Genomic DNA, 20,136 nt, shown 5'->3' on the forward strand with positions numbered 1-20,136 from the left:
ACCAATATCTTGGTTTCTATATGAGCCACCTCAGTGAAGTGTTGGGATATGCATCAGAAGAATTGGACTCAGAGGAAATTATACTGCAGATAACTTGACTCCGTCAAAGCCTCCTTAGATCTTATCGTAATGTTTATACCCTTTTCAGAGCACTTGTCACTGTCAGTGATTCACCTACAGCTGATACAGCCCAGCTTCTGCACTGAAGAAACATCACAAATCTTAGAAACACTGCCTTTTAGATTTGTTTTTACTGCATACAGTATTGATATCTGCCATTAACTCTCATTAATATCTATGTATATCTATGTATTGTATATATAGCATGTACATGGGTCCTGACTGTGTTGCAACCCACTGTGCAGTGTTCAAGAGCTAGAATCCATGAAAATCATTAATGAGTGCAACACACAAAGCAGTTGGAAAGGCGTTGCCATGGTAACCATGTGACAAGGCTGACTTCCCTGCTTGGGTAAATACATACAACCTTCGTGTTTTTCTTTTCAAATCAAACACCACTTTTTCCAACAAACATGAAGCATATAATCAAAATCAGCATCTATTAAAGTATGTTCACTGTTTATGTGTGTTGTATACCCTTTGACAAGAATATTACATGTTTCCATGTGTCTGTATAGCCTGCTCCACACATGGTTTAACACAGTTTCCATCCACATCATGCATCAACATTAATGACATCCTTGTGAACAGCTTACGTAACATCTGTAGTCTCCCCTCTTTCCTTTGTAAATTCAGTCACGTCCAACTGGAGCTGCAGCCAAACTGAATAATACATATGTACTTTTCTAGCCAGACCTCCGCTAGTATTCCACATCTGTATCTCTACCTCGCTCTCTCTATCCAGGATATGTGCATGAGCCCTTAAGCACTTACACACACACCCATCAACAGGTTGATGGACTGATGAACTGATATCTGAGTAGAAACACTGTACCAAACATGGCCCTATACAACAGAAGGCAGAGCAACACATTGCAGAAAACATTAGTGAGATCATTCATGTCTTACCTAGGAGGACGTCTGCAAAGGAAAGCAATTTCTACAATCTTAGCTCTCTATTGAGGGATAGATGATAAATGAGGCAGTCAAAGAGCCTGAGTGCCAGACAGTGCAGGGTATGGTAGCATGCTTGGAGCACAAAGGGATTTTTAAACTTTACTTCTCTGCAACTGCAGGCTGATATCTACAGTAGGCAGGCATGCTGCTGCAGGCACTAATGAAGGAAGCGGAAATAAAGGTAGAGGAAAAGGTGATGAGAAGGGGATGGAGTAATGTTAGGGAGGAAGGGAAGGAAGGAACGTGGCATTGAGAGGGTAGGCAGCCACCAAGACCAAAAGGTCACAGGCAGAAGTATGGGAAGCACAGGGAACAAGAGGAGTAGATCGCTATTAAGTCATGAATATGAAACATTTCAAGCTCACATAGTCTTCAAAACCGGAACATGAGAGTTTCACCTTATTTGTCCTATGAGGCCAGTTCAAGTGGAAGCACATACTGAAATTGCCTAGTCATTGAACTCATTAGGGTAGCAGCTGCTTCCATCTATAACCCCTTTTTCTTTTTGCACTTTGTTTTGGTCTGTGCATGAGCCTCAGGGTGGCAATGACCGAGTTAATGGTTTGGGGAAGGGGGGGGAGGCTGTGCTCCTCAGTCCAACATAAGGGGTATGCAGGCAGACACGCATACACTCCTACAAACACACTGGACTGAACAGGAGCAGAGGGTTAGCCTAGAGAGAGGTGCCCTACTACAGGTTCTTTGCAAGCAAACATGCCCTAAGCATTCAGTCTTACACTATGGTCAAACACTCACACTTGAGCACACTCACACTTGCGCACACGCACACACCTTCGTGCACAGACACACACATGCTACAAAGGGGCAGAAACACACCAGATGCTCTCTAAAAATGGGACAGGAATGAAAGAGAACTTAGTTTGGAGGGGCGGAGAACTATCAGTTCACACAGAATATGAGAGAGAGAGGGGAAAACAAGACGGGAGTTTGCAGGGGATACGAGGAGCATCAGCAAATCAAAACAAGGATGGGGTGCGGACAAACCTTCGGGCTCTGCGCTCTCTTTGTGGACGGCTTGCTTCAGGGGGCAGCAGAAGATTTCGTGACACTTAGCACGAAAGGGGGACCCTTTACTCCTTATATCCGCAGAGTGGATGGAGTCCTGCCGTAACATAATGTACTCCTGGGTACCTGGGGCAGCGTCATCCTGGACTGCGGTGGTGCCATAACAGAATGAACTGGGGTTAGAAAGCTCACCACACACATAAAACAAAAGAAAACAATAACGACACCAGGCAGAAACACAGGCAAATAAAAAAAAAGACATCACAACATTAGCAACAGCAATAGCTTTAAATAACAGTACTATAATAGAGAGACAGAGAGAGAAGAAAGAGAGGGACAGAATAGGATAAGAAAGAAATAGACAGGCTTAGATCAGGAACATCAAGCTCACAAAACAACTAAAAATTAAAAACAACCAAAAACAAAGGGGGCTCTGGTAAATATATCCTTGGCTGCTGAAAAGGAAACATGACAAAATAACACAAAAAAAGGGAAAAAGCAACAAGAACAGTTGAAAGTTCAAAATCAGTGTTATGGCAGGCTTTTAGCAGGCACAGATTCATGAGCTGCTGCACTCGAGGAGGTGCAATGAGGTGATTGTAGGTGCTGGTAGAGGAGTAAAGAGGCTGTGAGATTGCAAGTCAAGCGTGCAGGCTGCTACCATATATAATAAGTGAGCATCACTGAAACTGATGCCAGGTGCTTGGTGATTATGCCTCACCACCACCCCCTGTTCATTGCATATACAGTAAATGCACCATTACTGTATAAGTAGGCAAGCAGATGCAAAGGCATGCACAGGCCGCCAGTGGCCGAGTTTTCTTTCATGAAGTCATGCTTTCTGTTAGATCTTCTATAACATCACTCTGCATGTCTATAGGAATTCTGCACTGGGATCCTGTGAAAGCCCTGTGTTTCTGTCTGTATTGGATCTTTTGCATCTGTCCTCTTTTGGGCACAGTCCCTGCTTGGCTTCGATCATTGACCTATTTTTTTTCTGTGTTGATGGATTAGCTACAAGCGAATCAGCCCAAATAAATGGTATCTTCTTTTCCTAATGGATTTGAGTGTCATGCTTCTCTCTGACACATTTATTACTTAATGAAAATAACTATAGAGAAGGCCATTAATCAGTCGCCACCATAGAACCACCATAATGCTTAATCCTTCTCCATTTATGACGTGTGACCAACACATTTTTAACTAAACTCAACAGAAAAACTAAAGTATGAATAGTGTTGAAAATTTACACATGTAACTCATGACCCATTTTCACACAGAGTTGTTCTTCATGACCTGATATCCACACTTCTCATGCTGTGATATTATCACAGTCTTGTATCGCCTGTAAACCTCAGCCAGCTTTACACAGAAAGCTGAAACATGAATGGATTACATTACAGACTCGGTTTGTGCTCCGGGTATAAATACACAAAACTACTAAACATGAACTAAAAACATTATGTAGACAGACTCCCACACACACACTTCCATGTACTGAATTTGAGTGTCTTGTTCACAAAAATAAGATCAAGAAGCACAAACACATTTACACAGAAATAAAAATAAAACAAGACCACGTGTATAAGAGGCACTTGGTTCCAATTAATGTTACAGTATTTCAAGTAATCCCTAGGATAACAAGCAGAAAGGGTGATAAGTGCTCATTAGAAATTAAGGGCACAGTCATTGAAAAAAATATTAAGCGAAGGTTTATGTACTATATGTAACCTTAGGTTTGTCAATGAATGCTGAAACTCTTTCACTATACTGCACCACTGACTATTATTGAGTAATAATCAGACCTGTGTGGGTGCAGTGTTACCAGCAGCAAACTACAGTACATTTCTGCTCTGTATTCATAAACCCGACACATTCATCAGTAGTGGAGCCAACTAGGAATAAAAAGCCCAAACCATTTACTGCTGATAATTGGCCTTAGATTTACTTTCATTTTTAAAACCCACATAAACATTAAGTGTAGTCCATTTCAGTGCACCAAAGTGCCAAATTGGTTTTAATAGGAGTAAAGCGGTGCAATAAACAGGCGAGTACAGTATGCCAAAAAAATTAGGAGGAGGAATGCCCGTTTCATAGTACATCCTAAGGTAGCAGAACTTTAGTATTTAAAGTGTTTTATAGTATGCATACAGTATGCATACCCAACATAACTCCTGCATTAACAAAACAGGGGAATGCCTTGCCTTGACATACAAATAAAGGTAGTTGGAGACTTGAATTAATGATAGAAATGGCCTCTCAAAACACCTCAAGAGTAGTTGTATTCTGGTTTCTCAGAGCTGTGGATAAATTAATTTTAGAAAGGGGGTCATAGAAAAGAAAGGAAGGTGGTTGTAGATAAAGATGTCAAGTAGGCTGCACAAAAGATGATTGACATCTTTTACACAGAAACTCCCTAAACCAGGTTGGACTGCCTTGATCTTTGCATGGCAGTTGATTTTAAAACCAAAAATGACTGAAACAAACACAGTGGCTGTTCAGAACCATTGTGAAATTCCTCTAGAACTTCCACCAATATATTTTTTTCTTTTATACAGTATGTCTAAATATGTTTAATGTGTTATGTTTCTTTTATAGTTTTGAACATAGATCAGGGATTTGAAGAGGCAGAAAGTCACTCTATCACTAATCTGTTTACTAACTGGTTATTGTTTATCAAATGATGAGTAGAAGTGTCGACATTTAAATATCATTGTAAAAAAAAAACTTAAACCACTCTGGAAATGTGGATCAGGATGGCACCATGTTTAACTGATAAAACTGATGTGGCCTTGAATTGGAGCCCTAACTTTCTGATCTGCATACATCTTTCAAAAACACCCTCAAACTGGGCCACAAGTCCGGAAGACAAAAATGACTGCTCACATGTCAGCAGGAGCAGGTCCACTATCCAGTAGGCCAGACATTGCCTGACACAAGCCTCCCTTGTGTGTTTACCCAATAAAACACAGACACAGAAACACTAACAGGCAGCAGATAATCAGGGTTCTTCACCCAGTGTAATTAATCACCACATGCCTTTTCTCCTGCAGGACTTATCAGTATCTCAGTGCCTCCTTCAGGCTCCTGGATAACCTGCTACACTAACAAATCTGCACCGGCAGCAGGTCCTGCAAACCCCACAGATACTATCCAGTATCTCAGCCTCTCACTAAGAAAACCACAGCACTACTGAAACTTTAATGGTGCTATAGACTGATGGAGAGAAGGTCTAAGTTTCCTTCCAGGAATATGGCCTCATTCTATATTCCAGAGGAGCAGAAGTGCTGCTACTATACTTGACCCAGTAGAAACTGAGCTAAACTATAGAATAATATCCTTTTTTTAATCTGTACACAGAGATAGAAAACAACACTTTTAAAAAAAACTGACTATTTACTTGTTGTTATCAGTTTCTTTTCTTCCCAACCAAACTTAAAAAATGAAGAGTTTGTTTCATCTGCACCAGACAGGCATTAAGGTGCACTGAGACACATCCACAGGTTAGCTGGCAAAGGGTCAGACTTCAAACTGCTCACTGGCACAAACATTAATGCACTCTGCAGTTGTTTTCTCTCCGTCATCCACACTATGCTGCCTGCTCATGATTAAGTATTCCTAACAGCTCTTACAGCTGAGGAAGAAAATGTGTGTGAGAGAAAGGTGGAGAGAAGAGACTCTTGAGAACTTCAACAAATGTCTAATTCCTGCTGGCGTTTATTAATGAGCCCGCTAACTGCTGGCTCATCCAAGGTAATAAAACTGAGTGACGGTGGGGCTAAGAGGACGAACAGAGGAGGGGGTGGGCACCATCTTTCATAGCATGTCTCCTTCATCCTTGCTCCAGCCTTGATGAAGAGCGCATATTGGGATTGAAGGATGTGTGATGAATGACACAGCAGGGCCTGGGACCTCGCCCTCTTTCAGACCAGCCACTCAGAGTGAGCTGTCACCCAGGTTCATGATAGCCGGTGATCTACAGGCACCAGTGTTGCCACAATGGACCTTCAGCAGGCTGCAATAGATGTCCTTGCCCCTTTGACAGGAATAAATCTCATAGTAAGGAGAAATGGGTACACGTATAAGAAGGGAGGGGGGGGGTGATATGTATCTTGCTTCGGTTAGTTGCTCATCTATTTAAGGCCCCTTATGAATGACAGGGCATGTTCAGGTTTTATGGCAACAATATGTTAGATGTGTGGGCAGTATTTACTGTACGGCATATAAAGAAAGTGATATGCAATGGCCGTGTTGTGCATACACTCATGCGTGGATGCGTCTATAGAACACAGCAGCAGCAGGCTTAATGTGACAAAGCATCATCAGTGACACTCAAGCTCACAAATGCCACATGCCTCATGTTCAAATGGGGTTCAAGGACGTGTGTAATCAAGTGAAGCACTGTCAGGTTCAGAGAAATGAACTAGACTACAATATAGGAGGCGCAATCTGCACAGTTTACTCAAGTCATGGCTTATATCCATCAAGAAGGTGGAACACATTCATCATGACTTGACGAATAGCACACTCACTAAATTAGAATCAGAATTAAGCACAGAAACAGGTCTGTAGCCCGAGGTTTGTGTTTCGAAAATAGCCTGGCCTCAATGTGGTTCTACAAGAAGCAGAATCTAGCACATTGTCTTCTGGGATGCCTTCGGTTCAGTGTGGCTCCATCTCAAGAAAGAATCATTTTATTTTGGTTGTAAGTCACCTTGCAGGCAGTGGAGAAAGTGAGTCGAGTTGAACTTGAGGTTTTTCCTTTGAAACGCAGAATGAGCTTGCGTTTTTATTCTCTTTCATCCCTCTGAGCTTATTGTTTGTCACTTTCTCTCTCACCCTCGCTTTGTCTCTTTCTCCCTCTTGTTCTTTGTCCCTTTGTATTTTTGTTATAAACAGAGGCTCTATAGTGTGACACGATAAGCTTGGAACAAATATTCTAGCCTTTTTTTTATCAACACATTAATCACTAGGTAACTCAAGTGATGACACTTAAAATAAATATGAAACTGCAAAGAAGAAATCAGCAGCCTCAGTTCTAGGTCTCACTGTAGCCATGGTCACGTCTTAGTCGAGGCTTTGGTACACCTACATTGTTATCTCTTATAAGGAAGTTAGTCTGTAGTACCATAAAAATTGAGCAAAATGTGTATGTGTGTTAACATGTATGTTTTCAAATAAATGCTTGATCTGTTGTTAATTTATTAAATCTTATTTCTAATTCCATTAGTATAAAGAAGGCACGATGCATAAAAGAGCATGAGGAAACAATTTCCATTAATGCTGGTAATTACTCAAATGCAATACAACATGGTCATGGGTCTAGCCACGCTCTCTATGCAGCCACTGAACTAAAAACAGAGGAATTGTAATTGTGGGCATGTAGTCACTTCTACCCTGACAGACTGTCCCATAATGTACAGCACAGTATAAGCCCCATCATCAGAGGTTTGGTTAACTGATGTTTGTGAGTGTGTCTGTGTGGTGTGCTCACAGAAGAGGACGATGAGTAGGTGAGAGAGAACAAGTGTAATAGTACTGCCTACCCATACCGCATGTCTGCAGAGATAAATGTGATGGAATTGTTGGCGAACACCCAATGATAGACACATACAGCGCTCATGTGAAAAAAGTATTGATCCAGCATCAAAGAGTGGCCTTGCAGAGTGCACATTTTACCTCATTCTGAAAGCTTCCCTACCCTCGGGGTTAGTAGTCAATGCGCACGCTTATGCAACTCCCACGATGAGTCAGAGATTTATGTCGTATGCTGTTTATAAACATGTCTGTGTGTGGTGGTGGGTGGGAGAGAAATGTGGTACGTCATATTTATTTCAAAAAAAAAAAAAAAAGGTTTGCTCTGATAACACCAAAAGAAAACAATTTCCACTAATTGAACAAAATAACTGAATTATATATCCAGTTTAATCTGTGAATAAGGTCAAAGGGCCACTCTCAGTTGTGAGAGGGAGTCAAAAATATTGGCACAAAATGGATTTTATATTTAATGTAAAATAATAATATCGAGTACAGTATCTAAAACAATGATCAGTTCTTCAAAAGACTAAGTCCTCTCAGAATTCCAAGTAAAATGTTCAACAAACTCTTTATATGTTCCTCTCAGAATTCCAAGTAAAATGTTCAACAAACTCTTTATATGTAGTTTAAACCCAGGTGCCTGTGAGTATTTTCAGGGTAGTCAACTATTCTGTCGATTGTTATTTTCTGTTTTCTTCACAGTGTTCTGAACGGTGGCAACTTAATGTTTCTGAAGTGGGTTATATATGCATCACTGACATCACATAACTTTACTCTGTTAATCTCTGCCTGAATTACTTTTCATTCTAATGTTCCATCATTTGTTACACCATTCATTAGAAATGACACCTCCCTTGCTCTTTACGTCCCATTTTGAACACATTTAAAAACAACTATCCTTGTTTCAAGTTTTCAGAACTATTTTTCATGCCCAATAGTTTTACAATGGAGGTTTAAATCCCTGGAATGCATCAGTTGGTTTGAAAATGTGCCACGCTGAGAAAGATCAATATGAAGAGACTCTCTGTCTCTCTCTCTCTCTGTCTCTCTGTACACACACATAAATATACTTCCACAGTTCTAACTTTTTTAGTATCACTTATGCTAAATATGCTGCTTTGGATGGCAGAGTAACAGCAGCAGCTACAGTACGATACACAAAAATTTACAGACAGAAAGAAACTCACACAATGAACATAAAAAGAGTGAAAGCAACTAATTTGTGCTATATTATGGAGTCCAGCTGTCAGGTTCTCTGAGATGCACTTTTTTTTATCAGAGCAGAGTGTATCTATAGATAGCTAGAGCATGATAATTAAAAAATATGTGCTATATTGAACAAGAGTAAATGAGCATGTGCACACACAGAAATGCAAACGGCCTAATAAAATTATGTCACGCACACAACCTCCATCTCTATGTTTCATGGATATATCGTGTCAACAGACAGGGATCAACCACACACTCCTGCTAAGGCGGATTAATGCTAAGGATCCCTTTCACGGCAATTAACATCTGACGAGAGCAAATGGGATTGTAAAACATATACTACTGCCTGCCGATCATTAGGCCTTTGAGATTGTGAAGACTAAAACATTGTGGGAGGGGGTTCAAGTGTAATAGGATCAACAAAGCCTAAGCAGTAAGTGACACCAAGTAGCTTATGATATATCGTATGTCAAATCCGCTCCAAAGTCACATATGATTCATATGTGTTCTGTACACGTTGACTTTGTGCTCACTGTCAAATGTCACACAATATGATTACAAGGATGGATGGAGGTGTTGCCTGTCCATCTTGCAGCAGTCTGCCAGCAGGTGACAATGTGTTTCATGCGGTGCGATTCATCTCCAGTCAAGGATTTCAATAGAGAAACATCTGTCTTCTTTACCTATAAGACGATTAACACAGTGTTGACGACCTCCTCCACATAAATAATCATGAATGAGAGCTCAGTTCACTGGTGTAGTTCACAGTGTGTGTTCAGTTAACGTTGTAATAATAATAATATAATAATAACATTACCCACCCACATGTGTATACATACTGTGTGCAAACATACACAGTAGCTGCAGTCTGCTTATATATGTTACCTAATACATTAAATTAAATATTATCTATTATATTTTATTTTGAAAAATGGCAATGTTTCCTACCTTCCTACCAAAAAAACAAAAAAACAACCAACTATTCAGAATGTGAAATCAACTTACTCCCATAACTTTTAAATATCTGTAAAAGCAAACAAAAAAAGCTACAGCAAACCTACAAGAAAGGAAAAAGTAATTGCTTTTAAATGGCACGATCTGCTTTATTAGAGGTTAAATTACAGTCGGTAACAGCTGAGTGACTGTGTTCTTGGCTCCAAGCAGTACATTTGTTGCCTCATGCTGAAAAAAGCATATGCTGTATAAACCACTATATAAACTTAAATTCTCAGCCAAGGTATAAAGAGTGAAACATACACTATGAATCACTTCGGGATACAGTATTTAAACTAGAAAGATCAAACTGCCTTTATGAAAGCACACTTGACCACATAAATAAATAGGCTCACTGTGTACAACCTTAGTCAACAGAGAGAGCAAAAGAATTTACCTTTATAGTTTCCATAAAAACTGCTCTGCAGTATTATATAGAGCTCTTTAAAGTTTGTAAAAGTCATGAATCTGTCCTTCATTGGTCCAGAGGTATGAGTGGCCATAAATACTCAACACACAAAAGAAAAGCACAACAGAAAATGTCTGCCAACAGAATGCTGTAATCTAGTGAGTTGCATAACAGCAGGCAATCTTGGTGCGAGACCTGCAGCTGAGAGCAAGAGAGACGGAGAGTCGGAGCAGCTGGATCGTAAAGCTGAGCCCAACTGTAGATATAAATCTTCAATCAAAACACTAAGATCTGAATCAGAAAGCAGTCTATTGACATTTTACAAGCTGTGACCTAGCATCAGTATTTGACATCAGATACTGTCAAATCTATTATTTTAACCCACCGAATGCCGTGTTGAATGTACACTTTGTTCTCATCAGATTAAATAGCATTATATAATGGGAACAGCATACTTGATCTCTGCTTTTCATTTAGCAGGAGCAGCAGTAACCATCTTCAACCTTCTGTTCTGTCACAATCCTCTGTGCACTTAATGATTTCTCATTGCACAGCTGACTAAGTGCACACGGCCATCTGACTTCCATCCATCGCTATAAGTTAATGTGGGGTTGACAGGTCCGGGCTCAGTGCTCGATAATACTTCAGCTGTTAGACACTAAAAACCTGATCTCCCTTTCCTTTTAAAAAAAAAACATAGCATCATCCTCCTCTCTTAACATCTTCTTCTTCCAGATTTCACTCTGATTTGACAAAACACTGTTGGGCTCAAATCAAATTGAGATAATAACAGTAAATCATTAGTCATTTAGTCCAAAGTTTTGACTAGTTGCGCAATGGTTGTGAGCACCATATAATCATATAACCAGTAAGCCTTCACAAGTTGTGACAAGACTCTTTTTTTATTAATTACTTTACTAAAAAAAAAAAACTCCTTGATCCAAGCACCTCTGCCAAGAACACAGTCCTTGGCAGATATGGAGGGCAGCATCTTTTTTTGCCCTCAGCCAATCAGATCAGATCCCAGATGGACATCAAAACCACACACTTGCAGTTTAGTAATGCACATTTACAGCCTTCCCTGTTCATCAAAGTAGGGAAGTTAGCAGAGAGAGAGGGGGCGCGGGAGGAAAAAGGAGGCATGACGGCATGTGTACAGTTCTGAAGAAGAGATGGAGCGCAGAAAAAGAGGGTGACCTTAAAATGCCATTAGTTTGAGTCTCAGCACTGCGGAACTTTTACTGAATGTTTGCAGCAAACATTGCAGAGCATTAAAATCTGTCATTGATCACAGATCAGTATTTTACAGAGAAACAGCAGGAAGTTGAAGTAGACAACAGCCATGATGATACCACATTTGTCCTGCAACTGTTTAACACAGATGGATCAGACTTTTAAACTTTGGCTTGTATTTTTATTTAGAAGGATAATACACAGGATGCCTTACTCAGTAACAACATGCTCCTGATGAAATTTGGTTATTTTTCATACTTTATTTCCTAAATAGGTACAATATGTTTTTTTCTGCAAGATTTTACACATAATCATTGTTCTGTTGTCTTATTGAAACTGTAGAGTTTGTTATTATTATGATTATTTATTAGGATTATTATTTTTATGAAGCCTGGAATATATTACATTAGCTGTGGATCTATTAATGTGTTTGTATGAGCCAGTTTCTGTTTGTGTATGATTTTGTAAAGATATTCTTCAGAGTGTATATCATTTCATGGCTTATTGACTGGAAGATTGTAATTAATCTTGTTCCTGTCTGGTCACTCATATAGGAAAATAAAATCTGGTAAAAAAAAAAGACTGCCCACATAAAAATGAGAAGAAGAGCAAGAGGATATATATATATATATGAACTTTAAGTGATGAACACATTGCCAATTCCACTTGTCTGATGAGTTGTCTTGGCCTTGATGCAGGATTACATAAAGGATTCAAAACCAGACATTCAGGGAAGAGGAGATTTAGGAACAGCTAACACCAATGCTGTCTGATTTATCAAAAATATGGGATTAGTGTTCCATGGCTCCGTTTCCTAATGATGCATTTTGAGAGGGACAGAATCCAAACACACATCCCGTAGTTGTTTTTTGCTTGTGTCAAATTGGAAAAAAACCATCCTAGGAATTTGTTGCACAGCAAGAAACCTTAAAAAAAGGCTCCGTTCTGTCTTCCTGTCTCAGCTCTGAGACGAGCCGAACTGGAACAAATAAGGTTATTCCAGAACAATAGTCATTGTCCGAGATGGCAGTCCTGCTGGAGAGTTAGCCAATAAGGCAAACTTTTTTTGTGCCATCCTCATGTGCTGCTTGCATGTGCCACTTAATGGTTTCCACTAATTCTATTTAAATTTCACAACTTATACTAGTCTTTTTACTAAATTATTCTATAAACAAGTATGCTAATCCTTCATATATTTGACAAAATTACATTAACTGTCTCATGCAACAGCAACCCAGAAATGCAGTTCATCTGACCCAGGAAGGTATACTTTGAAAAGTTTGGCTAAACTAGAACAAAGATTCTCTACATTGTTTTTGCAGATATAGAGAATGATCCTTTCTGCAGCATTACCAAACTCTAAAGCTAATACAAGTTCAATATTTGGTTTGTTCTTTGTGACAGGAAGGTAATTCGACCAGAGTACAATGAGTGCATCATTGTCATTGTAGCTCACTATTTAGAATATTAATTGAAGAGCATTTTCCAAGCCTTGTGGTCTGATACCGGACGGATCCTGTTCACTCGCAGCTGTTCTCCAGCCTGAATATGTCCTATTACAGCAGCCAAGTTATCCTAGCTGTTAACCTATCATGTGCCCAACACACTCTCCTAAACTCACACACCCACATACTCAAACTGGATACCAGAAGAAAGCAAGTTCACAGGGATAATGAAGGTTGGGGCTGGTGGCATTTGTTTGTGCTAGTAATGCCAAATAGTTGTCTTCATGCTTTACAGTCACCCATCAGGATATCTAGTGCTTAGCACCATCCTAAGAGGGACACAGAGTCGGTCACCATTGCTCTGTTTGCTCATCGCAACTATGTCTTTATGCTTTGTCTATCTATAGAGTTAGACACAGACATTTCTGTCTTTAATGTTTTGCTCAGTGGTGGTTTTGATCAAACTCTGTATCTTTCATTTTTTCATTTTGCATGTATGAATCTTTCAGTGCCCAATAGATGTCCACAGAAAAGGTGACTGTCTCTATTGTCAGTGTTTTGTCATCCTGTCCGAATACTGCGCAACCTCCAGACTGTGAAAACAACAACCTGTTCTGAGCTCTGTCACTTTGAGAAAATCAAACCAGAGCTGTAGCACATAACACCCACGTCACAGCATGACGGCAATGACTACAATATCTGCCCTGCTGTGAGGTCATGGTCTCCGGTCATCATGCTTCTCATGGTTCTCAGAACAGACTCACACAAATGCACGTGTGCATGCGTGTGTGTGCGTAGAGTGTCTAATATGCTTGTATAACAAATATCACAGTGCACACTGCAGTGTGTGTAGGCGGGCTTGTCTGTGGAGTCCATCTGCCGAAGGGGCCTTAGGGCATCTGGAGAATGTGCATGCACGTGTGTGCGCGTGCGGGCGTGCATGTGAAGTCAAATAGACTGTGTACACAAAGCCACAATTTAGATTTTTACAATGCCCTGACCTGTAACTCAAAATCATCATAGCAAAATAATCAACCATGTCATTTTAATGGATTACATGTTACAGTAAATGATGTCAAACAAGTTTCGCTAACTGCCTGATAACCCTCTTTTGCTTAAAACCCCAGACATGGGTGTCCTGCTGGCTGAGTGGGTAAGATGCAAATCACAATGTAGCCAGTTTGATTTTGAACAGAAGAAACAAAACACAAAATGAAGCGTTTCATGTGGACAGCTAAGTTTAGTTTGTGTGCAGTCATGAGTCCGTGCATGATTGTCTGTCTTTTTGTGTATAATAATCTTTAGGTAATGTGTTTGTGTGCATAGCCTGCCTTTCCTCATGAGGCCCCCATGAGACATGACCATGCACTGGTCTTATCTCAAGTGGCACTCTCCTCAACTTAACACTACAGCAACGCCTGTCTAAACACAAGTGGATGCAACTTCAGAGCAAGAATCACACTTCTTTACTTATCTCTGGTTTCAGCTAATAGCTCTAGATGTTAATTGATTATGTGTTCCCGTAGAATTAATGTGGAGCAGCAGGTGAATACATTAAACTGTCCTCTTGAAGCACAGAAAAATAACACCTGATACATTCTGGCCTTATATGTACACTTTAAGGATATAACAAAAAAATAATGCTAACCAGCTGCTTTCACACATGACTGTGGATCAACTACAACTATAACCAGGGAAAATTAAAAAAGTGGAATTTGCAATGAACTGAATGGAATAAGAGTATGTTCAAAATACAAAATGCAATGTAACTGAATTAATAAAGTGTGTTACAAGCAAAATATTACTAACTACAAGCAAACACACATTTGGACTGAGGGACAGTTAAATTTTAAAAAAGGCTACAAATGGCTACAAAAAGCAACAATTCTGAGTTGAGTGCAGTCCTGGTTCTGACTCTGGCTGCTTGTGTGTCTGCGGCGAGGGGGTAGGGTGGGCATTAGTTGACGCTACCAGCGTTTTATCGTTTTATGACTACACAGAACCCATTACACAGTTGAGGAGTACAGCTGAGAGAGTGAGGGAGAAAAGGGTGAGTGTAGGATTTAGTTCAACACCACGACATGAATTATGCAGATGGGCCATCCAGACATGTAGCTGTGTATCTTTTATAAATACACAGGCAAAACAAATTTAGCTAACATTTCCTCCCGCCACTCAGTGCTACACATCGAGAGAAAGAAGAAAAATGGAGGGAGGGTATCTCAGCAGTAGCTTCTGGCACCACCCAGGATAAAAAAAAAAAAAAACTCACATCTGAGACATACAGCAAAAGGAGTTTCATCCATCTTATGCGGACACTGCTGTTGTAGGATTTTTAAAAAAATGATACATGAAGTACAGTTCGCCTTCGCTCCCACTTTGATCCCAAGTGATGGTTTTACAAGAATCAAGCTCAGTCCTAAGCATAAATAGGGCAAGGGGCACCATCTGTGCGAATCTGGGATGGATGGATGAGGGGGTCATCATGTTAAGTCCTGCAGATGGTGAACAATCAAAAACAAGTGCTGTAAGTGGCCACAAATTTTTTCGAATGTTATACCCTGTGATTTTAAGGACAATTCATATATAAGAGTTCCACAAAGGACCAGGGGAGCTACTATGTGTGTGCATACCTCTAAAAGTCCAGGTGTCTTTGTACTGGCATTTAGAACAGTAAGATAGAGAGGAGAAGGAGGAGGGAAAAGAGGAGAAACGGTGCGCATGTCTATGTCCAACTCTGAGTCAAGCCCCAGGGTAGGTTTACTATCTGGTGTTTACAGAGAGCCTGATCAGAGGGATTACAATTACACAGGAACTGCTGAAGACAGCCGCTTTACTCAGTGTTATCAAACCACCCACGCTCGCCATACACTGACACCTGACAACACACACACAAGTGGTAAATGGAAATCTACACCCTTCCCAGTATTTATGAGCACTTGCGCTAGCAACAGGTGACTATCTGTACGGGTAGTTTTATTGACAACATTTCTCCAGGGATTACTGTCATCCAGACATTTCGAACAACAGGCGAGTCAAAAATAGCATTACTTATTTTTCAGTCTGCATGATGTGTCAATAGAATACTTTAGACAGTTTACTGTAGCTGTTTACACTTTAGGCATTAATAGTAGACCATAACACCATCCATTTTATATATATATATATGAATATAGTTTGATTTATAGTGATGCAAAAGGTTAAGAGGACTCCCGCTGTGGATACCTATGGTGTGTTATGTGGTGCTTTGATTTATAGTTCAGCATCGGATTTCACACACCGATAGCACGGGTGCAACACTAGATGAATGGATTGTACATGATCAGGCTGTATCATGCTTTAATTATACACCCAACATTACGTGTGTTTGCATTCCTTTGTTTACTTTGTGATATAGAGCAACATGGGGTTATATAGAGTTCACTCAAGGTTAGGGTTACAGAATCTCAATCTGATTTATCACAATTCTTGTGGCCTCCGTGTATGATCATGTATCCACTGTAGTCCTGATGTATAATTACGTTTTTGAGGAGACGCACAGCTACAGTGTAGCTATGAAAGCTATGCCTTAACCCCTAAGCTCACAACTATAAATCCAGTTTAAGTCAGCTATAACAAATCATGATGACCAATATGTTTCAATGAAAGAATTATATTGCACTTTACAAAAAAATATGGAGCCATTCTTTTCCAGCAATATCTAGACTCTTTGCCTCATTAACTGGTTGAGGTCTAGTTACTTAAACTGACCTGTAATTAAATTCCAAAATGCACCAAGTCAGTCTAAAAATGAAGAATTGATTTGCTCACCATAAAATACGACAGATTTCGGTTTTGATCTGTCCTGGCTGAAGATAGGGTGCATTAGCTCAAACCTAAGCCCAAACCACAGGAGAAAAGTTGTTGATGTAACAAGGCGCTGCAGACTAAAACTCCATTAGTGCGGTTTCAGGTTGTCCCAGCAACTATCTTTAACACAACACAAACTTAACACCTGAAATGAGACAAGAGCCGCCAACATATTTACTGATATCATGTGAGAGTGAACGACAGCTACAGGGAAGGGACAGTTGCTGATGATCCCCGTGTGAAATGGTTGTGTAACTGAAAACTGCTTGTTACCCTGTCACACTATTCCAGAACAGTCTACACTGCGAGGTCAAGGGAGCAGCTGGTGTGCAGACCAAGATGCTGTCTCTCTGGTTTAGCCGCAGCTTCTTCTTTTTTAAATATGACTTTATTGATTTCATTTATTCACTCATTGATTGATTCCTGATGGATGGATGAATAGCCAGCCTGTACTTGCATTGTCTTCCACCTGCACAGAGAGATTATGGTGTTTTACCCTCATTAATCGTCCCACATCTGTTTGGATGTTTGTGTATCTTTGAACAGCCAACAGTGATGAGCAGGAGCCAAGGCCACAAAACAATAAACTGCTTCACAATGTTGCAGATAATTACCATGACAACATCCACACGCTTGAAAGGAAAAACAAGACAGAATGGCTGCAGTAGAAACACTGCAATGTCACAGAAATCTATCAAATGAGACCGTTTTTCCCTTGGGATGTGGGCTATTAGCGTGGTCAATACCTGTTTAATAGGGAACAATTGTAACAATTAAAAATTAATTGCTACATCATAGTTATCTGTCCTGATGCCTTGCATTGTTGAGTTAAATTGTGAGTGGGCTACACCTGCCAATTTATGTCATAGTTGATTCCCTTCAAAAAGCAGCCGCCCGCATTTCAAAACAAGCTGTGATGAATTAGTATGCATGTCAGGATTCAAATGGTGTCAACACGAGAGGAGTGTATATGTTTTTGTCTTTACTGCTAACTTGTTCTGAGCAAAACAAATTATTTTGAAATGAAAGTTGTTGTTTTTTTTTTGTCTACTGCTCCTCTGCAGTAGACAAAGTACAATGTTAAATATTTGATGGTCCTACAGTATATGTGCAGCAAAGGGCTATTTGCAGCAAGCAAGGTCGGCTTTGACTCAATCACTGCAAAGTGCATTTGTGCTGTGTGTTTTTTGTAATAGATTCAGAGCAATGGCAGCAAATTGTATTAATGCTTAAAAATGTTGATAAGCATGGGCCTATCGTTCATGCTGAAAATAAAAATAGTCTCTAAGTCCTTGCTTTTTAATATACACTGAGCATTACTGTCCCGTCTAAAAGCAATGCACTTGATTATAAACTCGGCCAGATACATAAGATTTGGAGAAGATAATGAGCTCGATTGTCAGTTTCATAGGTCAGTTTGTACTAACAGCCCTGCCCTTTTGTTTTTAACACAAAACCAAACAGCACACACTGGAAACAAATGCCACACTTCTGCATTGCACTAGATCAGTGAAACCGGCACTGTGAGAGATTCTTGATAGAGCATCCATTTCCTCGTGTTATTATAGTTGTATTTCTACAGGGCCAGATGTCCTATTCAACAGAGATGAAGAGATACTAAGAATAAACCCAATATCCTTAGTGCTTCATAATATTATAGCATGCAAACAAATAAGGAGTGCAGCATTTGTAATCACATCATGTGCTGATCATTATTAGCAGGTCTTGTCTTGATTCACAGCCAGGATATGACCTTATCTATGACATTTTATGCAGATCAGTGGAAGTCAATATCACCTCCAGGTCCATCATGTTGTTTTTTCTTCTTTTTTTTTTTGTAACCACTTCAAGAACAACCTTCATGGTCTTAGAAGACTATCTTTAATCTGTACATTTTTTATTATTGTTCTTGATTTCAGCTGGGAATGTTCATCTTAAACTCAGTACACAAAATTAATGACATACAACCAAGAGGTTTCCATATGAATAGTGTTTGATTCTGTGGATGCATAATAATTTTCAGTTGTATTTTGAAACTGGAAAACTTTTGCAGTTGCAATACATCTATTTGAAATTATACATAGTGCAAGTACAGGTGTACAGAGTGTACCGTGGGAATGACAGAGGAATTATTAATTTTAAGCCAGTGTAGCGTAAACATGATTTAAAATCTGTTATTTTATGGGTTATTTTATGGTAGAAGAGTAATAATTGGCAAGAGATGAAACATGTACTGTATAACCTTAAAGCTGAAATTTGTCTTACTACAAAAAGGAAGTCATCATCACTTTAGACACATACATCCCGTCATTGTGTTTTGCAATGGTTACAGTTCTCCAGTACTCCAAATGTCATTTTAATTGTTTTTCTTATTCTAGAAGTCAATATATATATAATTTAAAAATGTGAGAGAAGAGGGCAGCTGTCCCACTTTGACATCAAGGGTGTCTCCCAGCAATCTGGGGTCATACATCCATTAAATTGTTTTGTTTGGTTGGAGGTTGTTGTTTCCCTGCTGTTCCCTACACACAGGTTTTCATCATAGCCCTTATTAATGTCAGAGCAGTAGACCTTAGCCAACATGAACACGCTACCACTGGCGACACACAGTATACAGAGGAGCTTACAACTGTGCACATCATGCTCACAGACTTACATCTGGTGCTTTCTCCACAGTCTATCAGGTTTAAATCTAATGCAGGCTGGATTAGCCTTTTGTCCTTCATATGACCTAACCACAAACACTCCATTATGGCTTGAGGCCATTAAACCCAGAGGGACCAAAGTTCAGTCCATAAAGCACCTCTGGTCCAGCACAATTCCCTTAACTGAACTTTTCCCGTATAACTCTGATAACCAGGTATGTCAAAAAGCCATTAAGGTCACGAAGCTATTCTACAAAGTGAGCCTCTTATTCTGCCTAGCTTGCAATGTCAGTCACACAAAAACAAAAACACAAAACAAAAACCTTGAAAGCAAAAGGAGGAAAAAATAGGTAAAGTGGATTGTTACTCCACATGGCAAAGTAAGCCTAACAGTACGGTTTAATAATGTAGGTTAGGAAAACTAATCAACAAAGGGAACAGCAGTGGCTTTCCATGACCTTTGCTGCTGTTTCACTATCCACAGGGGATTGTGGATAAAGCAGTGAGAGGTGATGGGAGGTGTCTTTCAGGACTGTACAATTCTGAGAATGAAGAGGCAGGCAGACAGACAGATGTGGACCAAGACAAAGACAAAGAGAAAAACAAGGAAATCTGTAGAAGTTATTGCACTGAGAGAGATTACACATATTACTGTCTAATGGGAAAAGCAACTGTTCAATTAATGCAAATTACTCCAAAAATAATAGACATT

At 39.7% G+C, this 20,136-nt stretch overlaps 1 protein-coding gene and 1 long non-coding RNA gene across 4 annotated transcripts in view; one reads left to right on the plus strand and one right to left on the minus strand.

The window, feature by feature from the left end:
- The window catches only part of LOC109142945 (uncharacterized), a 126,599-nt gene that overhangs the window by 101,596 nt on the left and 4,867 nt on the right, over nt 1-20,136 (plus strand). The window lies entirely within an intron of this gene.
- Nucleotides 1-20,136, minus strand: part of fgf13a (fibroblast growth factor 13a) — an 85,165-nt gene that overhangs the window by 43,648 nt on the left and 21,381 nt on the right. For 2 of the 3 annotated variants that reach the window (XM_010736597.3, XM_010736596.3), the window contains exon 3: nt 2,083-2,250. The exons of the other annotated variant lie outside the window; for it this stretch is intronic. In XM_010736597.3, coding sequence (XP_010734899.1) covers nt 2,083-2,250 — 168 coding nt within the window. The remainder of the gene's footprint in view (nt 1-2,082; nt 2,251-20,136) is intronic. 3 annotated transcript variants of the gene reach the window in all.

The sequence above is a fragment of the Larimichthys crocea genome, chromosome I, assembly GCF_000972845.2.
Source record: "Larimichthys crocea isolate SSNF chromosome I, L_crocea_2.0, whole genome shotgun sequence".
Classification (NCBI taxonomy): Eukaryota; Metazoa; Chordata; class Actinopteri; family Sciaenidae; genus Larimichthys; species Larimichthys crocea.